Source organism: Pteropus alecto, unplaced genomic scaffold, assembly GCF_000325575.1.
Source record: "Pteropus alecto unplaced genomic scaffold, ASM32557v1 scaffold86, whole genome shotgun sequence".
In the NCBI taxonomy this organism is placed as follows: domain Eukaryota; kingdom Metazoa; phylum Chordata; class Mammalia; order Chiroptera; family Pteropodidae; genus Pteropus; species Pteropus alecto.
The window spans coordinates 26,055,015-26,075,918 of NW_006442109.1; the positions used below are offsets into that span (position 1 = coordinate 26,055,015).

Here is a 20,904-nt window from a genome sequence, read left to right on the forward strand (position 1 = left end):
CCTACACTGATCATAGATATTCACATTACAAAGATGTTCTATCATGTAATTACTTATATATACTCAATAGGATTGAATACACAATTGTGCAGACAGACTCTAAGTTAAGGAGCTTACAGTCCAGTATGGCTGTAAATGTTTAAGATATATTTTTCACACATATCTTTACTCCATCTAGAATTCTTTCTGTGTTGGTGTCAAGAGATCTAATTTTACTGTTTACCTTATGGTTAGCCAGTTGTCCCTCCATTGTTTGACTAGCCTATCCAATATCACTTCTGTAATATATCAAGTTCTCATATAAGTTTGTTTCTCTCCTCTCTACTCTGTTCCATTCGTCTCTATGTACCCCCTGAGTCAATGACATATTGTTTTAATTACTATAAATTTAAATAGGTCTTGAAATCTGATATAAAAACCCTTCCCATCTCTCACCTTACCTTCTTTTTTTATTATTAAGACTTCATTTTTTTAGAGAAATTTTAGGTTCACAGCAAAATTGAGAGGAAGGTACAGAGATTTCCCATATACCATCTACCCTGTTATACGTGCATAACTTCCCCTGTTATGGACATCCCCCACCAAAGTGACATGTTCGTTACAATTAATGAACCTACCTTGACATAGCCTAATCACCTAAAGTCCATAGTTTACATTAAGATTCACTCTTGGTGGGGTACAGACTATGGGTTTGGACAAGCATAAAGTGACATATATCCATCACTGTGGTCTGATACACAGTATATTCACTGGCCTGAAATTCCTCTATGTTCATCCCTGCTCTACACCCAACCCTTGGCAACCCTTGATTTTCTTTACTGTCTCCATAGTTTTTCCTTTTTCAAAATGCTTTCCTTTGTAAGAAAACACCATTCTCTGAATAGATGGTTAGATAGTGGCTCTCTTCTTCTCCTGCCTAAACTCTTATTTACCATAAAAACAGGGCTCTACCTGCAAAGACCAAGAGTTGAAAGACATTCGGAAAAAGGCTACTGAAACATAATAAGTTATCTTTCTCGTCTAGGTGAGATTTCGATGGAGAAAGTGAAGGTAAAACGTTATGTTTCGGGAAAGAGGCCAGACTATGCCCCAATGGAGTCCTCAGATGAGGAAGATGAAGAATTTCAGTTCATTAAGAAAGCCAAAGAACAAGAGGCAGAGCCTGAAGAACAGGAGGAGGATTCATCAAGTGACCCTCGGCTGCGACGTTTGCAGAACCGTATTAGTGAAGATGTGGAAGAGAGGTAATGACTAGGGTTATGTTTCTCTGGACCTGAACTCCTACAGGGTAATTAATAAGAACAACAATAATAATAATAGCTAATACTTGAATAGTACTATCTGCCACTGTTCCAAGTACATAACATTTACTAATTCTTGTAATCCACACAATAACCTTATGAGGTAGGTACTATTATCTGCATTTTCAAAAGAGAAAACCCAGACAAAAAGGAGTTAGGAAAATAACATGACCAAAGTGATATAGCCAGTGAGTGGCAACCAGTAAACAGCAGCTTACCTCTGGTCCAGAGGCTAATTAACTCATTAAGGGAATAGAAAACACAGACCATTGGTCAGTTGGTTAAGGAGAGTCTTTTTAGCACAAAGATGTTTTTAAAAATTTAAGATAATGATTTTATCCACTTATTCTAAATTCCAGTGAGGGGAAATGAGATTGATGAAGTAGGAAGAAAGGCCTGACAAATAGTCTCATGTAGGAAAGGAAACCTCCCAACAGGAATTTTGTATGTTGCGTATCAAGACATTACCTTACAGAGTAAGCCAGAGGTCCCAAACTTTCACAGTTCGTATTGTCTCAAAAATTTTTTCACAGAACTCATAGGCCCAAACAGTTCTATTTATTTTATTATGTAGCTGTGTCCAAAAATTTAATAAATATGTATGTCCTAACAATTTAGCCATTTGAAAAATACAATACACATAAAAGAAAAAACTTGTACTTCATTTTTACAGAACTACAGTTACTTACTAGTGAGATTTGTGTGCCTCTTGGACACTGACACCTTCTCAAACCTTAGAATCAGATTGGCACTGTCACTCTCATTTCCTGTTCCATACTGATTTTCATGCAGTACTCGGTTTTTATCACAGCAGCCACCAAAAACCTAGCTTCGCAATGATAAGATATCATTGGGTTCTCTGGGTTCTGACCTGGTTTTCAGCAACATGGCTGAACACACTAAGGTCAGAATCATCAGTAAATACGGGACTCGTTATGGCGCCTCCCTCAGGAAAATGGTGAAGCAAATCAGCCATCATGCCAAATACACTTGCTCCTTCTGTGTCAAAACCAAGATGAAGAGAAGAGCTGTGGGGATCTGGCACTGTTTCCTGCATAAAAACAGTAGCTGGTGGTACCTAGACCTAAACACCACTTCTGCTGTCATAGTAATGTCTGCCATCAGAAAACTGAAGGAATTGAAAGACCAGTAGAGGCTCCACAATTTGAAACATGGCTAGCCTATAATAAATGGGTTAATTTATGTAACAAAACTATTTTGGTTTGTTAATTTTATTAATTAGACATTCTATTTTGCATTACATTAATTTTGCTTTCTCAAAGACTGGGAAATGCAAATCCTTCTAATTTTTCAGTAGCCAAATGATATATGACGTAAGAATATAAGCCTTACAGGTTAGGTATGTGTCTTAGCTTTTTATAAGTCTTTTTTTCCCAGTTCAACTTCTTTGTGATACATTGGTTCAAATTGTGTACCTTTGTTTTTACATCACAGTTAATATATTTTTTAAATGTTTCTAAAGGTAGGGTGACATATACTTCCTCTTTTGGTGTTTTGTCTGACCATTTTATCAGCATTTTTGGGAAACATGAAACAATTAGAATTTTAGAACAAATTTTACAAATATCTACATCATTCTTCATTGTTCAGTTTATACACAAGGATTCACAGGATTGAATTATTCAAGTTGCTGTATATGGTCACACTAATAAAAAATGAAGTTCCTTGGAAGTATTTAAGAGTTGTGAAAAGTTAAGATTGTGATAAACCTTCATCACCTTTAAAAAAAAAATGATGTCATTGAAAGGAAACAAGTTGACCTAATGTCAAAACTGTAAACTACTTGGAGCTTTAAAATATACCCCAATGCACTCAATATAAGTTTGTTGCAGTGCCCCAAGATGCCTCAGCATACGTTTAATATTTTAGGTCTAACCTGCCTATTTGCTCTGACACGTTGAGTTAGTTCCTTTAATCTGTACCTCAGTTTGCCCATATCAGGACTTCAGTATTAATGAAAGCAAAAAATGTCCAGGTGCTCTAAGACTGAGGAAATGTGGTTGATGCCTCTTTGTTCTTGTGACATTGGTATTACACTTGGAGATACTGTTTTTCAGATTGGCTCGACATCGGAAAATAGTGGAACCTGAAGTTGTAGGAGAAAGTGACTCAGAAGTAGAAGGAGATGCTTGGCGCATGGAACGAGAAGATAGCAGTGAAGAAGAAGAGGAAGAAATTGATGATGAGGTATAGTAAAGGAAAATGGGAAGTTCTTTCTGGGTTCAAGAAAAAGTTGGGGCCTGCACTCCTTTGTTGAGTCCCTAAAGGCACAAGATTGCTGCTTTTGGCAGAACCGATCCAGGGTTCTCTGTTGGGGATTGGATTGAAAATGGAATTGTGCTAAGTTTCATTTACTCATATCATAATTTGTTCAGCTTGATAAGGGAAAAATAAAAAGCTACTTAAGAACACAGCCTATTTGGCTGACTGGTTTGGACATATGACTTCACAGGAAATAGAGCGGCGCCGTGGCATGATGCGTCAACGAGCACAGGAGAGAAAAAATGAAGAGATGGAGGTCATGGAGGTGGAAGACGAGGGACGTTCTGGGGAGGAGTCAGAATCAGAGTCTGAGTATGAAGAGTATACAGACAGTGAAGATGAGATGGAGCCTCGCCTTAAGCCGGTCTTCATTCGAAAGTAAGTATCTCATAAAGCAGGCCTACGCCCACATAGTTACTACTTTCCAGATCTGAAGATCTCATACTTTTCTGAATTGTAAGCACTAAGTAAAAGTGTTTTGTCCGGTGCCTTAGCTCTGCATGATACTTGCTAAGGAATATCTTGGTGTTAGCAGAGAGCCTGAGTTTATTTTCACATCTCCTTTTCCAATAAAGAGCATTTATCTGCCCAAAGTCTTTTATTATTTTAAGCACAAAATTAAGCTTGAAAAGCAAATTCTGATTCCTTTCCTAATGGCTAGAAATCCTACTATTTACAATCTAGTGGGTTCCTTGCTACTCAGGCAGTTCTCAAAGATGAATGGAACTTCGATCTTCTGAAGATCTGGGATGACTCCCATTTTTTGATCTTTGCAAATGTAGAGCCAGAAATTGTTGGCTTGTGTGATTTGGATGGGACTTGATTTAGAGGAACAAAGAGCTCCACTCTAAGGGCTTTGTGCAATTAACAGGACCTCTTTACTGCAGGAAGGACCGGGTAACAGTTCAAGAACGTGAGGCTGAAGCATTGAAACAGAAGGAGCTGGAGCAGGAGGCAAAACGCATGGCTGAGGAGAGGCGCAAGTACACACTCAAGGTACTGGGAGTGGCTATGAGGATTAAGTGCAAGGAATAGTGTACTTAGGTTTGTCAAAGAAGAATAAGAAAGTCCAACAGTTGAATCGTTCTCCCTATCCAGATTGTAGAAGAGGAGACCAAGAAAGAGCTGGAAGAGAATAAGCGGTCCCTGGCTGCACTGGATGCACTCAATACTGATGATGAAAATGATGAAGAGGAATATGAAGCATGGAAAGTTCGGGAGCTAAAGAGAATCAAGAGGGACAGAGAAGATCGAGAAGCGTGAGTAATGGAATAGTCCTAGTGTTTAATACTGCTCATGGGCCAGGTTCCTATAGAGTAGCTCTGAGGCTCAGCTCCTGCTGTGAGTTCCATTCTAGCTTTCTTTAGGGTCCCTACAACTGGGCAAGTTTCCTGTAATTGGAATGTGGCTGTTACAATAAACTCAGGGTTTCTCCATGATAAAGAGCACCAGCTAATACTACCTTTATTTTACTAGTAGACTCACAAAAGTTACTATTATCAGTTTTCTACTGTTGCCTAACAACCCAACCCAAAATTAAGCAACTTAACACAATTGATTATTTTTCACAATTTTGGTTGGCCAAACAGTACCACTGTTGGTTTCACTTGGGTTCTCTTATGCAGTTGCATCCAGTTGAAGGACTAACTGGGCTAGGAAGTCCAAAATGACTTCACTCACATGTCTGGTAGTTGATGCTGACTGTCAACTGGGATGCCTCACTTCTCCGTCTTCAGTAGGCTAGACTGGCTTCCTTACATAACAGTCTTGGGACAGCATTCTAAGAGGGCAACAAGATGTTTTGAGGCTCATTTCTGCAAAGGGGCATGCATATTGTATGGGAAGAATTTGTGGCATTTGACTTATCTACCATACTTACCATGTTAAAGCAGAATCATTTCTGAGTTGCATCACCCATTCCTGAAAATTAACTGGGAATGGAAGAGTAATCTCAGATTACAAAGGGAAACTATCAATGGAAAACTCTCCTCAGCCTGCAGTTTTTTAGGCTTTTATTCTGGGTTTCATGGAGTCCCTATACCCTTTAAAATTGTATGCAAAATAATGTGTATATTTACATTTTTCTAGAGAAAGGTGATCTGTAACCCCTGCTCCCCAAAAGTTAAAGTCGCTGCAGTCTAATTAATGATGGTGATCCTTGGTTTGTGACATGTAAGCACAAATATGATTACTAAAAGAATACCAGTAAAGTCTTACACACTTATTTTAAATTCTAATTTTTTTAAAGCTAAGAGGCTTTTTAGAGAATGGGAATTAGTAATGGCGCAAAATCAAGCAGTAACGGTATGTCTAAACCTCAAAAAAGCTAGAATCAACTTTTGGAAGTTAGCAATACCTGGTCTTGAAAGCATAATGAAGACCACCTCACATTTTTATTTATTGAGCTCCTGATCTTGATTCCTAACAGTCAATGACTAGAATCAAAGAAGATGAATAATGTTTGAAAGGAGATGGGACTGTGTTATTTCCAATAATGGGGTCTTTCCAAAGCCGGAATGATACTAATAGTTTTGTTCTCTGGACAGGCTTGAAAAGGAGAAAGCAGAAATTGAACGGATGCGAAACCTGACTGAAGAAGAGAGGAGAGCTGAGCTTCGGGCAAATGGCAAAGTCATTACCAACAAAGCTGTTAAGGGCAAATATAAGTTCTTACAGAAGTATTATCACCGGGGCGCCTTCTTCATGGTAAGAAGTGAAAAGGGAAAATTGGGCAGTAGGAATAACTCAAGACGCTTTGAATTTCTCCCCAAAATTAAACTGGTTCTGGGGTGTTCTAGAGAAAAATATTGGCAACAGGATTTTAAAAGTCGGAGCAACTGTTTTCTCTTTTGCCTCAGCTCCCAGAAGGAGGAAATGATGTAACATAAGAATTGAGGAACTGAAATGTAGGTAGTGATCTATATAGATGCTACACTATTTAGGGCCCCAAAATCACTTACATATCATTAATTATAGCTGAGTGAGAAATTTTGGTTATGTGAAAACCAAGCTCTACAGGTAGCTTCACATGAACTCAGATTTGGATAGCAGAAATTTAATTCACTTCATCCTGAGCTGACAGAAAATGACCAAGCCTAACTAACCAAAAAAAAAAAAAAAAATGGTTAATTATCTAACCATTTTGTGTAATGCCACCTTTTTCATATAAAGACCAAGATCAAAATAGTCTGTTAACCCTGTATGTATAAAGTGAGATTTATTCCAAATTATTTGGATTAGTGCCAGTGGTAATTCCTTAATAGAGATAGCAGGAAAAGGAATGGGAGCATTGATTGCATTTATTACTCTAATAGCATGTGGTTTGTTAAATTATTTCCTAATGTTAAAGGCATTTGTATCAAAACCTAGACTAGCTTTTCAAATGTTATATATCAAACCCTAAATATCCCCACTGCAGCTAAGTTCCTTTGACTGCAGATACCAGTAAAATTAATAACTTCAGTGCAGGATTCTTTACTCTCCAAAATCAGTTTCAGTCTGTCTGCTCAACAGGAAATGTTTGCTTATTTATGTAGCTTCCCAGCCAATGCAGCTTTCTAAGTTGGAGTTGGTGGAGATTATGAATTACTTCTTGTACTGTTTCAAAGTCATAAAGTATCATTGCTTTAGCATTTCAGCAGCTTCAATAATCAAGCTTCTTAGAGAAGCAATGCGTTGCTGGCTAGCTAACATAAGGTTTATCTGAAAGTCTTTTGGTGCACATCCTATAAATTGAATCTTCTCATCTAGACAAGGAGAGTGAAGTTGAAATGGCTTCTGAGATTAAAAGAGGGACTCTCAGGCTGTAACAGTAGAAAAGTAGATCTCACAAAAACTGTTGAATTATCCTGTCTTTAAATTGGACCTTTCCATAGCTGAAGGGAAAGGAATACTCCAAAAGTGTTTTTGAGTAAAGCAGCAGTCCTCAACCTTTTTGGCACCAGGGACCGGTGCTACTATGGGAATCTAATGCCTGATGATCTGAGGTGGAGCTGAGGCAGGTGATGCTAGTGCTGGGGAGCGGGGGCAAATAGATGAAACTCCGCTTGCTTGCTCACCTCTTGCTGTGCAGCCCAGTTCCTAACAAGCCACAGACTGGTACCAGTCCACGGCCCCTGGGTTAAATGACTCAGCTCTTCCATGAAGCTTTCCTTAACCATAGTAGTACTATTTTAATTGCTTCAGCACGTTTATAATCTTTATCTTATCGTTATAGTCTTACTAATAGGTTAATTCGGAACTATTCTTTATAGTTATTTTATGTAGTTCATTAGTAAATTACCTTTTGAGCTTTTATTGTACGTAGGATACTACTGTATAGCACTGCTAGCAGATATATAATCCTTACTCTTAGAAGGCTTACAATCTAAAAATAGAGCTAAAGCAAATATATACTGTAACATAAGGAAAGTGAAAAGTACTGTGGAACTTCTGAAGAGGGAGATATATTTGGTAGAAGATAGGAAAAAATGATATAAAGGAGGGTAACATTTAATGTATAGACTTTATGACATTCAGTGGTAGGAAGACATTCCAGTTGAAAGGACCAGGAGTAGAGGCAGAAAAGTATTATCTGTTAAGGGAAGTGGCAGAGAGATAGATTAAGGCTATATAGTATTTGGCCTTAATTACTACACAGAGTTGTGCTTGTTTAATAAAATAGAGAACCACTGGAAATTTTTGAGCAAGGTAGAGATATAAGAGAGTTGTATTTTAGAAACAACTGGCAGTGCGTAAGATTGATTGCAGGGGATAACTATAATCCAGGTGATGAAAAATTTATAAAAAGTGGCAACTGGTTGAATGTGCACAGATTACTCAAACTTTGAATCTAATTATGGGAATGTTGGTCCTATTAACAGAAAAAGTGAAATCAGGAAGAGGCTGATTTGGAAAGATTGGGGAAATGATTTTCACTTTAAATGTTTTTGAAATCCCAGCAGAATACCCAAGCTAAGATATATAGTGGGCAATAGGAAATTCAAGATCAGATTTCAAAGGCCTATAATAGTTAAAGACAGTAAGTGAATGAATATATTGAGTGCAGACAGAATATAGCCAAACTTCAGGAAATATCTCCCCTTAGGAAGAAAAGACAACAAAAGAAAAAAGGAGTATCATCTCAACTAGACATAAACTCTTGAAGAAAAAGTTCAATATCTCCCATCCCCCGTTCTTTATATCCCTTGTTTAGTTTAATAATTTTTTTATTTGAATATATGGGAAATAAAACCAAAAAATTGATAAGACTCTCCTTCTACAGGATGAAGATGAAGAAGTATACAAGAGAGATTTCAGTGCACCTACCCTAGAAGATCATTTCAACAAAACCATTCTCCCCAAAGTCATGCAGGTATGGGGTACCTTAACAACATGAGAGAAAAGTAATGTACTGAGGGCTAGTACATGATACATTTGGTAGTATAACTCATCATCTGTCCTTTCCTCAGGTTAAAAACTTTGGGCGCTCTGGTCGTACCAAGTACACCCACCTTGTGGATCAAGATACCACCTCCTTTGATTCAGCATGGGGCCAAGAGAGTGCCCAGAACACAAAGTTCTTTAAACAAAAGGCAGCTGGGGTACGAGACGTATTTGAACGGCCATCTGCCAAGAAGAGGAAAACTACTTAAAATTCAACTTATTCTTCCAGCTATGGGACACAAGGGGAAGTCTCAGCATCTGGTCCTTGATTTGCTTTTACCATTATCTACATGGCCCCAGTATCCAGCCTATTGGACATACTGCCATACTTCTGACACTGGGCAACCCAGTCTTTGAAGGTGCTTTGTGGGGTGTGGACTCACACTGAGAAACCTACAAAAAAGCACTATCCAGGTAGGATTAGAGGCTCCCTGATAATTTCTGAAAAACTATTTGAGAAATCTTAGATTTCACCATTACTCTGGCTTCCCAAATTCACTTGGGGACTATGCCAAGTTTATTTTTCCAGCCCCTTAGCTTGGGTCAGAAACATTGGCATATAAGTAGACAGTGTGCTACTTCCACCTTACAGGAAATTCTAAGCTCAGTGTAACCTGTTTTGCATTTTTAGCTGGAGTCAGTTTTTCTAAGAACATACTGTTTGATCCATTTATATATATGTCAAGAAATAAAAGAATCACATACCAAGAGACATTTTAGCTTGATACTGGAAATATGCAAGCTGACAGGTATCTACCTATTAACTAAAATAAAGTCAGCAGGGAATTGCTAAACAGCATTTCATTTTGATCATCCCCTTGGATCTCAGAAGCAAACTCAAGACACTAGACAAACTGTATTCTTATGGCACCGAGATTTATTTCATGAGCAAATACATATGTGGTTGTCCTTGTTTGTAAACTGTAGCTTTATATGGAACAAAAGTTGACCCATGAAATGAGGACTCCCAAGTACCTAACAGTATCTTTGCCCAGCTGATATAGCAAGGAGGGCACAGTGCTCTCTGAGTTGCAATGTAGTGATATGCTAGAGTTCATGATTTTTCCATTTACTATTTACTGTATGACAACTATGCACATGGCAGAGCTCAAGGAGTCTTAGGGGTTATAAGAAATGACATTTAACCTGCAGGAAGGCTACTTCTCAATTGCATGAAAAAATGAGAAGGCCAAGGTTTTTTTTCACATCCTTTAAATGCCCCACTAGGAAAATCAGTCGTACATCCTTGTAAGTCCCAGAATTAAAAGTACAAGTGCAATTAATTACTGAGGTAATAAAGATGAATATGTCACTGTTGTACCAGAGGGGGGATACAATCTAAGAATTATCCTAGAGCCAAAATGAGAATAAGAGCTTGAAATTCTTTGGGGAAAGTTTATAGCTGTCATTTTAGTGTCTGCTCAAAGGCAGGGTCTAGGCCAAGCTTTTAACATTACCAGTTCAATTCTTACAACAACTTATCAGATACATATCATTTTAGAATTCATGAAACAAGCTCGGCAAGAGTAACTTGGCCAAAGTTGATCAACTTTTAAAATGTATCCTCTCCAGGATAGGAAATGGAATGTAAGGTATCAGTGTTGTGGTTCAGAATTAAATATTAAAATCAATTCCATCAATCAAAACCTTTCAGATTAATTCTATAGAAGACCTAAACTTTGGTATCTTCTATTATTCTTACCATGTTCCCACCTCAGGTACCTGAGTTGTAACTCAAAGTGGCTTATGAACTGGATTGGTGACTTACATCTATATACAGCTGACTCCTAGGCAGGTACTGGCCTTTTGGCTATTTATAAGCTACTCTAGGGACATATGCTCTGGGGTACAGTACCTTTGTTGAGACTCCAGATATTCCTTCAGTACTGTTGCATAACATCTAATCTGATGATTGAGCCTGACCTGCCACCTAGCATCTGCATCTGATCAGGAGATTCTTCTACACTGACGATACTTTACATAGGTTCATTAAAGACTGGTGTGTAAGGGGTCACTTAAATTTGGTTATAGTCCAACAAGTAAATTTCCTACAATACAACATAATATACATTGCACTTGACCCAAAATGATAAAACTGCAAAAAAAAAAAAGACTTTTATTGCAATAAGTTAATCCAGTGGATGGGTCTGAGAAAGCACAAATCAGTTGGTAAGGGCAATAAGAGCTTCTACGACGTTGCCCATGTGTTCCCTCAAGCTCCGCTCTGCTGCTGCTCGTGAGATCTCCATCTCTGTCATCTGCAGATAAAGGATCAATGATGTTACCTAAGCCTTCTCCCTGGCATTAATGTGCCACCAAAACATGATGACTCTAATTTTTCAGGAAACAACCCAAACTAAGCAAAGTAACCTCCCCTGCCCATATACTATTTAGGCATCACTACTCACTATGAGCTCCAGATCTTCCTTCTTGATGGTGACTTTTGCCAGTTCCTTCTCCCTACAAATAATTAATGTGCATTAGCCCTTACCTCCACCGTAAACTCCCAGAAAGGATCATCCCCAGCTGTGCCTTGCAAATAAATGACTCTTGATAAACACTGTTCAGTGAAAACACAAAACGACTCCCACCCCCTCAGGCAACATTCTCATCTTTTCCCCTGAAGTCTTTACAAGAGGCAGCAGGTGTTGCCAAGAGGCCTTTCCGTGTACCAACAAGAATAAAGTTGTAAACCTTAGATATATGGGAACTGGTGATGGAGCTGAAGAACTGTATAAGGTACAAAGGCTTAACGATTGATTTTATTTTTGTCGGGGGAAAGAGGAATTGGTATGTCTGGCTGCATGCAGACTTACCGCTCCTGTTTGGCTTTCTGCTCCCGGGAACGTCTGTCTCCAATCACGGACATAGCCTATGGGAAAGACAGATCTAGTTACTGCTCTGCAACCCACAATTCCAAATCATCTAAAAAGCCACTAACAAGTGGGTCAGGTGTGTATTCACAATGACGAGTGTATCAGGAACCCAAGGTCTGTTTAATTCAACTCTCGGCTCCTGCGGCCCACTTTAAACCCAATCTCCAGCGAGTTCCTTTTTGCAAGCTATGGGCTCTAGTGATGGTTCGGTGTCCCTCTTCTTGCCTCCTCCCACCATCGGGACCCCATCCTGGAGCGGGGCTTCTGGTTACAGCCTCGGAGCCCCCTCTGCTCTCAGCCCGACCAGACATGCTCCCGGCCAACCCACCGTCTCCAGATTGGAACTTTGGATCTCCTTCTCCTCTGCATAGTCGGTGACTCTCTCCAGGTCTGCAGCACCACTATCGTGCTTCCGCGGCTTCTCAGGAGGCCGCTCCGGACCGCTGGTCTCAGTCTCCAATTCCAGCTCCACATCTCCCTCGGTCGCCATATCGACCCCACCGCGCTGCCGCACAGACACCGCCCCGCCTCACAACTTCCGGAATGCCCCACAACGTCCGCTCTGGGAGGAGGCGGGGCTGACCCTGGGCCACACCTTCATTAATGCTTCGGTTCTAGAAGCTTCAGCGAGGAAAGCGGTTCGCTTCTCAGACTCTGGGGCTTGTAGTTTTGTTTTCTGCAAGGCCTTCTCCCATACCTAGCCTGTCACCACTCCAGACCTTCCCAGTCGACACCCTTCCCTCCTCTTTACCTAGATCCCTCCCACCATCACCCTCTCACTCACACACACACACACACTCTCAAGGAATTCTGTTCAACCAGGATGGGTGATGTCTAATCCTAAACCAATTAAGAATGCTAATCCACAGGAGGCCACATATGCAAACTGCTGCCTAATCAGGCTAGAACGGCTTCAGTGGTCCAAGGGCCCTGGGGAGAAAGTAGTATCACAGGGAAATTTGCATTTACCACATCCTGGAGGTCCGTGTTTTACTGATTTCCCTCCCATTCTACCTTAGTTAGATTGATTGGGTGACCAGTCTCAGCACAGCGGCAGCCCAATGGGCTGAGGACAAAAGAGCTGCTACCTTCTCATCTTCCATCTGGTGGACCTGGGCATAATCCCTGGGACAAGAATGGTGGGCGCAAAGGCCGTTGCAGGCCCCAGCACCACCCCACGCCTGACACAGCAACGCAGTGGAGTCAGCAGTGTCATAGTGAATCCTCCCTCCTATCAGGTGAGAGATTTGGGCAGAGGCCTGAAAGCTCCCTAGACCAAGAGCTATCTGATAAAGTGGAAAGGAATGGTGGCTGAAGCTGGGGAACCCATGGGAGCCAATAAAAATAATGTCTTCCTTCCCCTCATGAGGCTCTTCCTTCCCCCCATGAGGTTTGTCTTCTTTGTCTCTAAGACTATCATTTACTAAACCTCTCCTTCCATATTTCCAGGACCATGTTTAGGTATAGGGAGTGTTAGAGGCCAGGTCTGATTTAGGCTTTTTTGAAGGTCTGCTCAAGCCTGCAGGTAAACTCTTAGTGATGAAAGCTCTACTTGATGGTAGTGGAAGGCACTCCTAAATAACTTGGTATCAGACATTCTGAGAATTTCTGAGTAAAAAGAGAGAAGGAAAGGGAAGGGGAAATTTTGGAATTCAGCCTAATGGGTTAACTTCACACGTACATTAATCTCAGCAAATCTCTACCTTGCTGCTCTGCATCTGCTCTACCCCCAGGTGTCCTGCTGTGGGCCTGTTCCCTGTACCTGCTGCTGCCATTGTAGGTGGCCTTCTCTCACAGAAGCCACTTATAGCCGCCTGTTCTACATCCTCCTCCATGTAGGGGCCTCAGCAGTCTGCTGCCTGCTGCTGTCAAGGACAGTAGTGGAGAGAGTTTGGGGCAAGGTACATGGGGTAAGTGTGAAGGGGTTGGGTTGCAGTGACAAGAGATTCAGATTGGGGGCCAGGGACAAATGAGTGAATATACTTGTGAGAAGTAGGTACCTCTTTATGAATGATGACTTGCCCTTTCTCCAGATCCAGATGCCCTCAGGGTTGTGTGCCCATCTGTTTGGCCAGTCTCACTGCCCAGTGCTCAGTGGCTCTGGGGCTGTGTATCGGGTATGCGCAGGAACTGCCACCTTCCACCTACTGCAGGCTATGCTGCTGGTCCACCTCCACTCCCCTACTAGCCTCCGGGCACAGCTGCATAATAGGTTTGTGTGTACTCTTTGGGTGGGAAGAGGATGGAGAGGGAAGTAGACATAAGCTTAGTAAAGGAAATTCCAAAATCAAGTAATAGCACTGTAAAAAGAAAAGTTTAAGTCCCTGCTTCTGACATACCTGCTGTAGGACCATTTATCCTATTTGAACTTCTAGTTTCTGAAATGGAGATCACAGTGGGGTTATTATATGTGAAACCTCTGTCAACAGTAAAACACTGTCCAGATGCTATTTAGGTACCTAAGAGAATTTGGAATAGGCTGTGACAGCCTGCCTCCAGCCCCTCTCACAAGGGACTGGTTCCTCCTTTCTTATGCTTAGTTGTATCTTCTCTCCCCTATAGTTTTGCTTTCTCTTTTCCTTCCTCCATAGGCACTGTTCACTCTCCTTTGCCTTTTCTTCTGAGTCTGCTTTTCTTTCCCTCTTAACCAGCTTCTGGTTCCTCAAGCTGCTGTTCCTGCTGGGTCTCTGTGCTGTTGCCTTCTGTGTCCCTGATGAGCACTTCTTCCCAGGTACCTTCCATCTCACATCCTAATCAGCAAGAGTAGGCTAAAAGATTTTCTAAGAAAAAGAGAGGGTAGGAAGTGGACCAGGAGTAATAATATGATTGGCTACATTTTCCCACTGGTACCCCACTTGCAGCCTGGCATTACATTGGCATTTGCGGAGGCTTCATATTCATCCTGCTGCAGTTGGTGCTTATCACAGCCTTTGCCCACTCCTGGAATAAGAACTGGTAAGGAGCACATAACCCTAAAGGTTGTCTGACATTGTTAGACACAGAGGTATGGGCAAAGGACATAACAGGTCAATGGTCCCATACCTTCCCACTGAGCAGTAACAAAAAAGTTCAGGAATGGTCTTTGGCCATGCTACCCTGAACATACCCGATCTTGTCTGATCTCGGAAGCTAAGCAGGGTTGGGCATGGTTAGTACTTGGATGGGAGACCACTGAGGAATACCAGGTGCTGTAGGCGTAAAAAAAAATTTTTTTTAAGTAATAATAATACAAAAGTTCAGGAATGTGATGGCCTTGTGGGCCAGGTGGGACAGGTAGTCACACCAGTCTTCTGGGAGAGGGATGTAGTTAGTAATGGGTAAAAAGAAAAGAGAGGACCCCAAGCCATTGCCAAATTCCCATCTTTAGGCAGACAGGTGCAGCAAATGACTGCCGCTGGTTCCTAGCCATGCTACTGGCCACCCTAGGATTCTACAGCATGGCAGCTGTGGCAGCAGTGCTCCTGTTCCACCACTACACACACCCAGCTGGCTGCCTGCTCAACAAGATGCTGCTTGGTCTGCACCTTTGTTTCTGTGGCCTCCTCTCCTTCCTCTCCATCGCTCCTTGCATCCGCCTCAGTGGGTACATGCCTTGCAACATTCCAGATTTGGGGGACCTATAGCATAGCAAATTTCATTAGCCTCCCTAATCTCAGTCAATTCTTTGCTTCCTCAAAGGGTGGGGAGACAGAAGTGTGGGTGGGGGTAAGAATGGAGGAAATTACTACTCTGCTGACTAAATCAATGATCCCCATTCTTTTCAGGGCAACCCCGCTCTGGCCTTCTACAAGCCTCTATCATCAGCTGCTATATCATGTACCTGACCTTCTCTGCACTGTCCAGCCGTCCTCCAGAGAGCAGTAAGGACAGGATCTGGACTCCCCACACTAAAACATTTTTGCTCCTGCCAAATACCTAGCTTTGTTTTTACCATCCTTCTCTTCTTTTATCCCATCTCAGTAATCCTTCAAGGACAAAATCACACTCTGTGCCTGCCTGGCCTGTATAAAATGGAACCCCAAACACCAGATACTACTCTGGCAGTGATGAGTACTGGCATCATGTATGCTTGTGTGCTTTTTGCTTGGTGCGTAAAAGCATCGGGAAGAAGTGTGAGAAAGGGAGGTGCCCAGAACAAAGAGGGATGGTCAGATTGTCTGAGACTATGTTTATTTAAACTTTAGAGAAGAGGAAAGCTCCCCATGAACAGAAACAATTTCTAAGAATAGCATTTGTCAGATGATCCGTATGAAGGGGGTTGGGGGAATGGCTTGGGAATTAAAAATATATGCAGATTTTTAGGGCCCTCACATGAAAAGATTTCTAAGTTCTGGGAGGAAAGGGGTTCTGGGAGTACAATACCCTCCTGCGAGTTACCAATATGGACCAGCGGGCAGTAAATACCCTCAGGCAATCCCACCGCTATTTGACTGGACCTGCTTGAGAATTATATTCTTTTTTCTCAGCAATGAGGCTTCCTACCTGGCTGAGGTATTTGGGCCCTTGTGGATCATCAAAGTTTACAGATATGAGTTTCAGGTGAGAATGGAGAGCTCAATAATCCCCAGTGCCCCTCCCTCCTCACATACAGACACAGACACACACACATCCTACCAACCTCTACCCCAGAAAGCTCAGATTCTAGCTGCCATTACCTTTTATTGAGTACCCACAATGTGCTAGGCACTGTGCTAGATACTTTACATACATAATCTCATTTAATGTAATCCTCACAACAACCCTGTGAGGTAGGTATTTGCTCCATTTTACAAATGGAGAAATTGAGGCACAGAAGATTAAACAAAAGTTCCCATAGCCAGATATATGCTAGAGCTTGCATTTGAACTCACATGTGCCTCCACTTCTTACATCAAACTAATCTTTTCAAAGAAGGGGAATTTCCTATATTAATACCCTCACACTCTTTTGGAAATCAGTCCAAAACATGCTGCCTTTTGTTTTACAGAAGCCATCACTCTGTTTCTGTTGCCCTGAAACAGTGGAGCCAGAGGAAGGTGAGTGTCAAGTTAGGATCCATAAGAAAGTGTAGATTTCTACAGTGCAAAAGAGCCCTTAAGTGTCTTAACAAAAGAAGCTGGAGGAGGAGGAAAAGGGAAGAGGTATTTCAGCAGCACTGTGCCCAGCAGCCCTTCCCTCTCTTCAGGGCAAAAGGGAGCTGCCAGGCCAGTTGACCAAGAGACCTCTCCAGCTCCTCCAGTGCAAGTCCAGCACCTTTCCTACAGCTATTCTGCCTTCCACTTCGTCTTCTTCCTTGCTTCACTCTATGTCATGGTTACCCTCACCAACTGGTTCAGGTAGGATGTTGGCCTGGCATACTCTCCTGGAAACCTAGCAATTTCAGGGAAAAAGCAATTCAAGACCAGTCCCAAGGACTCTCAGGAGACACGTGTAAGTCTGCCAGTCTTTGGTGGGAAGGTAGAACAGGTCTAAATCCTAAGGCCCAGCATATTCTCTAACCACAGACTTTGGTTCCACAGCTATGAGGGAGCAGAACTGGAAAAGACCTTCACCAAGGGTAGCTGGGCTACCTTCTGGGTCAAAGTTGCCTCATGTTGGGCCTGTGTACTCCTCTACCTAGGGCTGTTACTGGCACCACTCTGTTGGTCACCCACCCAGGAACCCAAGCCTCCTCCTATCTTCAGGCAACATTGCCATCGTATCAGTATCATCAGATAATAAACATCCAGTCTAGGTACTTTTAACAAACTGGAGTTCCCTTGAGGTTATACCCCTAGTCATGATTCAAGGGAGCTGTCCAGACCAGCAAATACCTCAACAACACAACGGGCAGTTACCTTCCTTTAGGCTGAAGTCAATACTATGTCTGAACTGGAAAAAGTGGCCACATATACCATGTCCTAGGCAACTGTCTGACTCACTAGATCTACTGTTATACCTTCACCCCCGTTCAAGAGCCTAACTCCCAAGTCAGCAACTCAAGAACCACTGCTGATTCCAGCAGACAGTGTGGCACCAGCCCTTTCCTGGCTCTCATGGTAGAGATGGGGGCAGGGAAAGACAAACAGGGACTGAAGACTTACTTGGCTCTGCCCTTGGAAATAAAAAGAAACAAACAGTTCAGCCCTGGGCACAGGGATGTAAGAAGCCCAGGACACTAGAACAAACCAGGACACAGGAAGAAAGGAGCACAGAGACTACCCTAGGTTTTAAACCTGATCTTAAGGTCAAAGGAAGTGGGAAGACAAAAACCACCTTCATTCCATGAGGAATGACATAAGAGAATAGAACACTTGAAAGCAGCTGACCATACAAAGTTGGTGAACAGAAGGATCTGGGGGCCAACTTTCAAGCAGGAGAACAAACTGAGGAAGAAATGAGGAAGAAGGGTATAAACTTAGGTCTTGGAGCCTTCCTTAAGCCCTCAACTCCATCCTTTGAATGGTATTTAAGGTCTGGGTGGAGGACAAAAATCATAGAAAAGAAGTCCCTATGGTTCTTAGAGGATTCCTCTGCCACATACCCAGTGTTCTTGTCTGTTTGTTGTAGTATAATAAAGGATTTTCTGTGATGTTTCACTTAGTCTAAATAACCACAACCTTTTAGAGTCTAAAGTTCTCTCCCTTTCTTGTGGGAAAGGGCAGCCATTCCTCCATCCCCATCCCCCCAAATCCCCATTCAAACCAGGCGCTCAAGGAATTACAAAGCTACTTTTAATACTTTGGGGTGAGCCCCACAGGAATAAAAAACACTGGGAAGGGGTAACCCCCTCACCCCCAGGAGTGGCCCAGGGGGAGAGAGGCTACCTGAAGGGAAGGAAGCACAAAAGGGACCCGCTGCAGACTCAGGGCAAAGGGAATGCCATCGGTGCTGGGACCTGTGAGCACTACAGGAGGAAACGCGAGCGTGGTGGGACTGGCTCCAGGCACACAGGCGAAGGGCAAGAGGGTTGGACACGAAGCCACAAAGCTACTTGGGTTCCTCCTTCTTCTCGTTTGCCTTTTTCTGCTTCTGCTGCATGATCTCCGAGTCCCTGGGGGTAGAGATGATGGGGCACTGGGAGGTACCAGAGGGCAAAAAGGATAAGATGCAGGGAGATGAAGGGCACAAAGGATAAGATGGAAGTGGATGGGACAAAATTCAGCGTGTGGCTGCTGTATTCCCACCCTAGGAGAATAAGAGGAAGAGAGCTGAGGCTCAAAAAAGGCAATCAGTCTCTATCTGGCTGTTGCCCAAGGGGTCAGAAGTCTGGCCACACAAGGCTATTCTGTGCTGAGTACCACACCCAGCAACACCAGTGAGAAGGTTGGGAGAAGGGAGGAGAGAGAACAGCAAGGCGGACCAAAAGTACAGGGCTGTCATAACCACTAATGCATTCGAAATGTGCATCTCCCTGACCTTGCCTTTAAGGTCAGACCCAGGGGCACTCAGAAATCAGACAGAGGGCAGGCACCCGCCCCGGTCCCTTCCTGTAAGGCAGTGAACTAACAATTTGGAGCGTGGGGAGGAAACAAAACCCTAGAGGAAGCAATGTACTCTGCCCCTCACGACTAGTTCAGATGTTAAACCCTGAGGTAGCTCTCTTTTCTAGTACAACCCTTGGTCTAACCCAAGTCTCACCCCTCCTTTTCCCTCCCCTCCCAGGGGCTACCTCTGCTTGCGGGCGGCAGCAGAAAGCCCGTCATCTCGGCGCTTTCCCTTAACCGAGTCGCTCTGCTTTTTCATATTCTTCTGGCGGGCGAGCTCGCGCTGGTTACCGCCTAAAGAAAGAAGGTGAAAGGTGAGACGCGGGGGCCTTTCCGGCCACACACCGGCGACCCTATTCCCTCACCCAGACACCGGTAGGGTCTAACAGTTCTCCCGGCCCCAACACCAGCCCATCTCTCAGCCTACGCTGCTAATTGGGGAGTGGAGGGGACCGAGTTGCCTGCCACGGGGCAGATCAAATTGAGGGGTGGAGGGAAGACGGTCCAAATGAGCCTGCTGGAGGAGTGTTTCGAGTTTCGGGGCGGCGTGAGGACCCAGACAGGTGGTGGTGGTGTGTGAACGGTTTGGGTCGCTGCGGGGGATGGGCTGAGATTTGGAGTAGGGGGCTCTGGGCCTATCACCAAGACGCAGGACTTCTGCGGAAGGTCGGGGAGGGCAGTCTTTGCCTGAACCGTGGGTTGAGGGGCAGTGTTCCTCAAGAAGTGCTGGTGGGCAAAGGGCCGATTTCCGGGCTACGAGTGTGAGGGGTGACTAAAGAGCGGTCCCAGGAAAAGACCTCGCTGCAGAAGCCAAGAGGAGTCAATGCTTGGAATTCGGCAGTCGTGTTTCTGGTGGACGGGGGGAAAAGGGCAAGAGCAAAGGGGTCTCAGTGCTCACGGGTCATGGCGACGGCAGCGGCTCCGGCCTGCCTCCGTTGCGTCCCCTCGTTCAGTCCGACGTTACAGGCCCCGCCCCTTTCTCGCAGCGTAACGAAGTCGTTCTTTCCTCCCCGCCCCTTCGCGCCCAGGCGCCTGCTCCCATTGGACAGGAAGAAACACGTGGGTCCGCGGGTCTCGTTTGAGCCTGGGCGGATGGGGGGGCGGAGGTTGGCAGGTCTAGCGCTCTGCGTAGGGCGGGGCTTCCTAAGCAAAGAGTTGGGTCGGGCGGGGAGAAAGTAGGCCGGGTCACGTGGGCAGGGTGGGGGTGGAGGGGTGCGGCTGGCGATGTGGCGCTCTCGCGGGCTCGAGCACGTGACCTAGCACTGTGACCTCAAGCGGGGACGGTTTGGGACACTGACAAACTCGCCCAGAAAGAACACAGAGACGGAGGGCGGGAGTTCGCAAGGGCCGAAATGGTCCAGCCAGTTCTGTTACCAGGACTCTGGGACTAAACTTGGCCCTCTACCTGGGGCCAAGTAGAGTTATTAACGCTTGAGTTATTAACATAGCATGTAAAATCCTGTGCAAACGCAACTTCGGAAACCCCCTTCGACCACAGTGTACCCTCCTATCCCAAACCCCTCTAATACAGAAATTCGCAGCCACATAGCCGTATGTACTAAAATAATTGGTTCT

The 20,904-nt window shown here is 43.6% G+C and overlaps 4 protein-coding genes and 2 pseudogenes across 6 annotated transcripts in view; 4 read left to right on the forward strand and 2 right to left on the reverse strand.

Annotated features, from left to right (window-relative positions):
• Nucleotides 1-9,722, forward strand: part of MFAP1 (microfibril associated protein 1) — an 11,529-nt gene extending 1,807 nt beyond the window's left edge. Inside the window, exons 2-9 of the mRNA XM_006920426.3 lie at nucleotides 1,025-1,244; nucleotides 3,380-3,509; nucleotides 3,775-3,962; nucleotides 4,472-4,580; nucleotides 4,683-4,843; nucleotides 6,131-6,290; nucleotides 8,848-8,937; nucleotides 9,035-9,722. Coding sequence (XP_006920488.1) covers nucleotides 1,025-1,244; nucleotides 3,380-3,509; nucleotides 3,775-3,962; nucleotides 4,472-4,580; nucleotides 4,683-4,843; nucleotides 6,131-6,290; nucleotides 8,848-8,937; nucleotides 9,035-9,217 — 1,241 coding nt within the window. The 3' untranslated portion in view covers nucleotides 9,218-9,722. The remainder of the gene's footprint in view (nucleotides 1-1,024; nucleotides 1,245-3,379; nucleotides 3,510-3,774; nucleotides 3,963-4,471; nucleotides 4,581-4,682; nucleotides 4,844-6,130; nucleotides 6,291-8,847; nucleotides 8,938-9,034) is intronic.
• Nucleotides 1,257-3,370, forward strand: LOC112469548 (annotated as a pseudogene).
• A 145-nt stretch (nucleotides 9,723-9,867) lies between the features above and the next one.
• On the reverse strand, nucleotides 9,868-12,421 carry HYPK (huntingtin interacting protein K). The gene is made up of 4 exons (XM_015595994.2): nucleotides 12,213-12,421; nucleotides 11,825-11,880; nucleotides 11,417-11,468; nucleotides 9,868-11,266 (listed from the first exon to the last, which is right to left on the reverse strand). The coding sequence occupies exons 1-4, from the start codon at nucleotides 12,372-12,374 to the stop codon at nucleotides 11,171-11,173; spliced, it is 366 nt and encodes a 121-aa protein (XP_015451480.1). The 5' UTR covers nucleotides 12,375-12,421; the 3' UTR covers nucleotides 9,868-11,170.
• Nucleotides 12,422-12,574: 153 nt separating this feature from the next.
• Nucleotides 12,575-17,686, forward strand: SERINC4 (serine incorporator 4). Its single transcript, XM_025038853.1, has 12 exons — nucleotides 12,575-13,122; nucleotides 13,618-13,794; nucleotides 13,918-14,096; nucleotides 14,536-14,615; nucleotides 14,746-14,839; nucleotides 15,252-15,463; nucleotides 15,649-15,744; nucleotides 15,845-15,971; nucleotides 16,351-16,423; nucleotides 16,851-16,899; nucleotides 17,049-17,199; nucleotides 17,383-17,686. Exons 1-12 carry the CDS (start codon nucleotides 13,021-13,023, stop codon nucleotides 17,579-17,581), a joined length of 1,539 nt encoding a protein of 512 aa, XP_024894621.1. The 5' UTR covers nucleotides 12,575-13,020; the 3' UTR covers nucleotides 17,582-17,686.
• Nucleotides 14,963-15,081, forward strand: LOC112469671 (annotated as a pseudogene).
• Nucleotides 17,687-18,554: 868 nt separating the features above from the next.
• SERF2 (small EDRK-rich factor 2) lies at nucleotides 18,555-20,738 on the reverse strand. Of its 3 annotated transcripts, none has more exons than XM_015595993.2 (3): nucleotides 20,228-20,336; nucleotides 19,515-19,623; nucleotides 18,555-18,919 (listed from the first exon to the last, which is right to left on the reverse strand). In XM_015595993.2, the coding sequence occupies exons 1-3, from the start codon at nucleotides 20,232-20,234 to the stop codon at nucleotides 18,634-18,636; spliced, it is 402 nt and encodes a 133-aa protein (XP_015451479.1). In that variant the 5' UTR covers nucleotides 20,235-20,336; the 3' UTR covers nucleotides 18,555-18,633. The 3 variants fall into 3 exon arrangements, with proteins under 3 accessions (XP_015451479.1, XP_006920490.1, XP_024894619.1); XM_006920428.3 differs by having other exon boundaries at nucleotides 18,560-18,896; nucleotides 20,228-20,738; XM_025038851.1 differs by having other exon boundaries at nucleotides 18,687-18,896; nucleotides 20,127-20,272.
• Nucleotides 20,739-20,904: the final 166 nt, after the last annotated feature.

Bases quoted from the DNA above. Each gene is read 5' to 3' on its own strand.
- HYPK (XM_015595994.2), bottom strand. From the start codon at position 12,374: ATGGCGACCGAGGGAGATGTGGAGCTGGAATTGGAGACTGAGACCAGC. The intron at 11,881-12,212 runs GTGGGTTGGCCG...TCTTTCCCATAG, and splicing joins AAAGTTCCAATCTGGAGACG to GCTATGTCCGTGATTGGAGA. The intron at 11,469-11,824 runs GTAAGTCTGCAT...AATTATTTGTAG, and splicing joins CAGAAAGCCAAACAGGAGCG to GGAGAAGGAACTGGCAAAAG.
- SERINC4 (XM_025038853.1), top strand. From the start codon at position 13,021: ATGGTGGGCGCAAAGGCCGTTGCAGGCCCCAGCACCACCCCACGCCTG. The intron at 15,464-15,648 runs GTGGGTACATGC...CATTCTTTTCAG, and splicing joins CGCTCCTTGCATCCGCCTCA to GGCAACCCCGCTCTGGCCTT. The intron at 16,900-17,048 runs GTGAGTGTCAAG...CCCTCTCTTCAG, and splicing joins AACAGTGGAGCCAGAGGAAG to GGCAAAAGGGAGCTGCCAGG.
- SERF2 (XM_015595993.2), bottom strand. The intron at 18,920-19,514 runs GTAGCCCCTGGG...GGTACCTCCCAG, and splicing joins GCTGCCGCCCGCAAGCAGAG to TGCCCCATCATCTCTACCCC.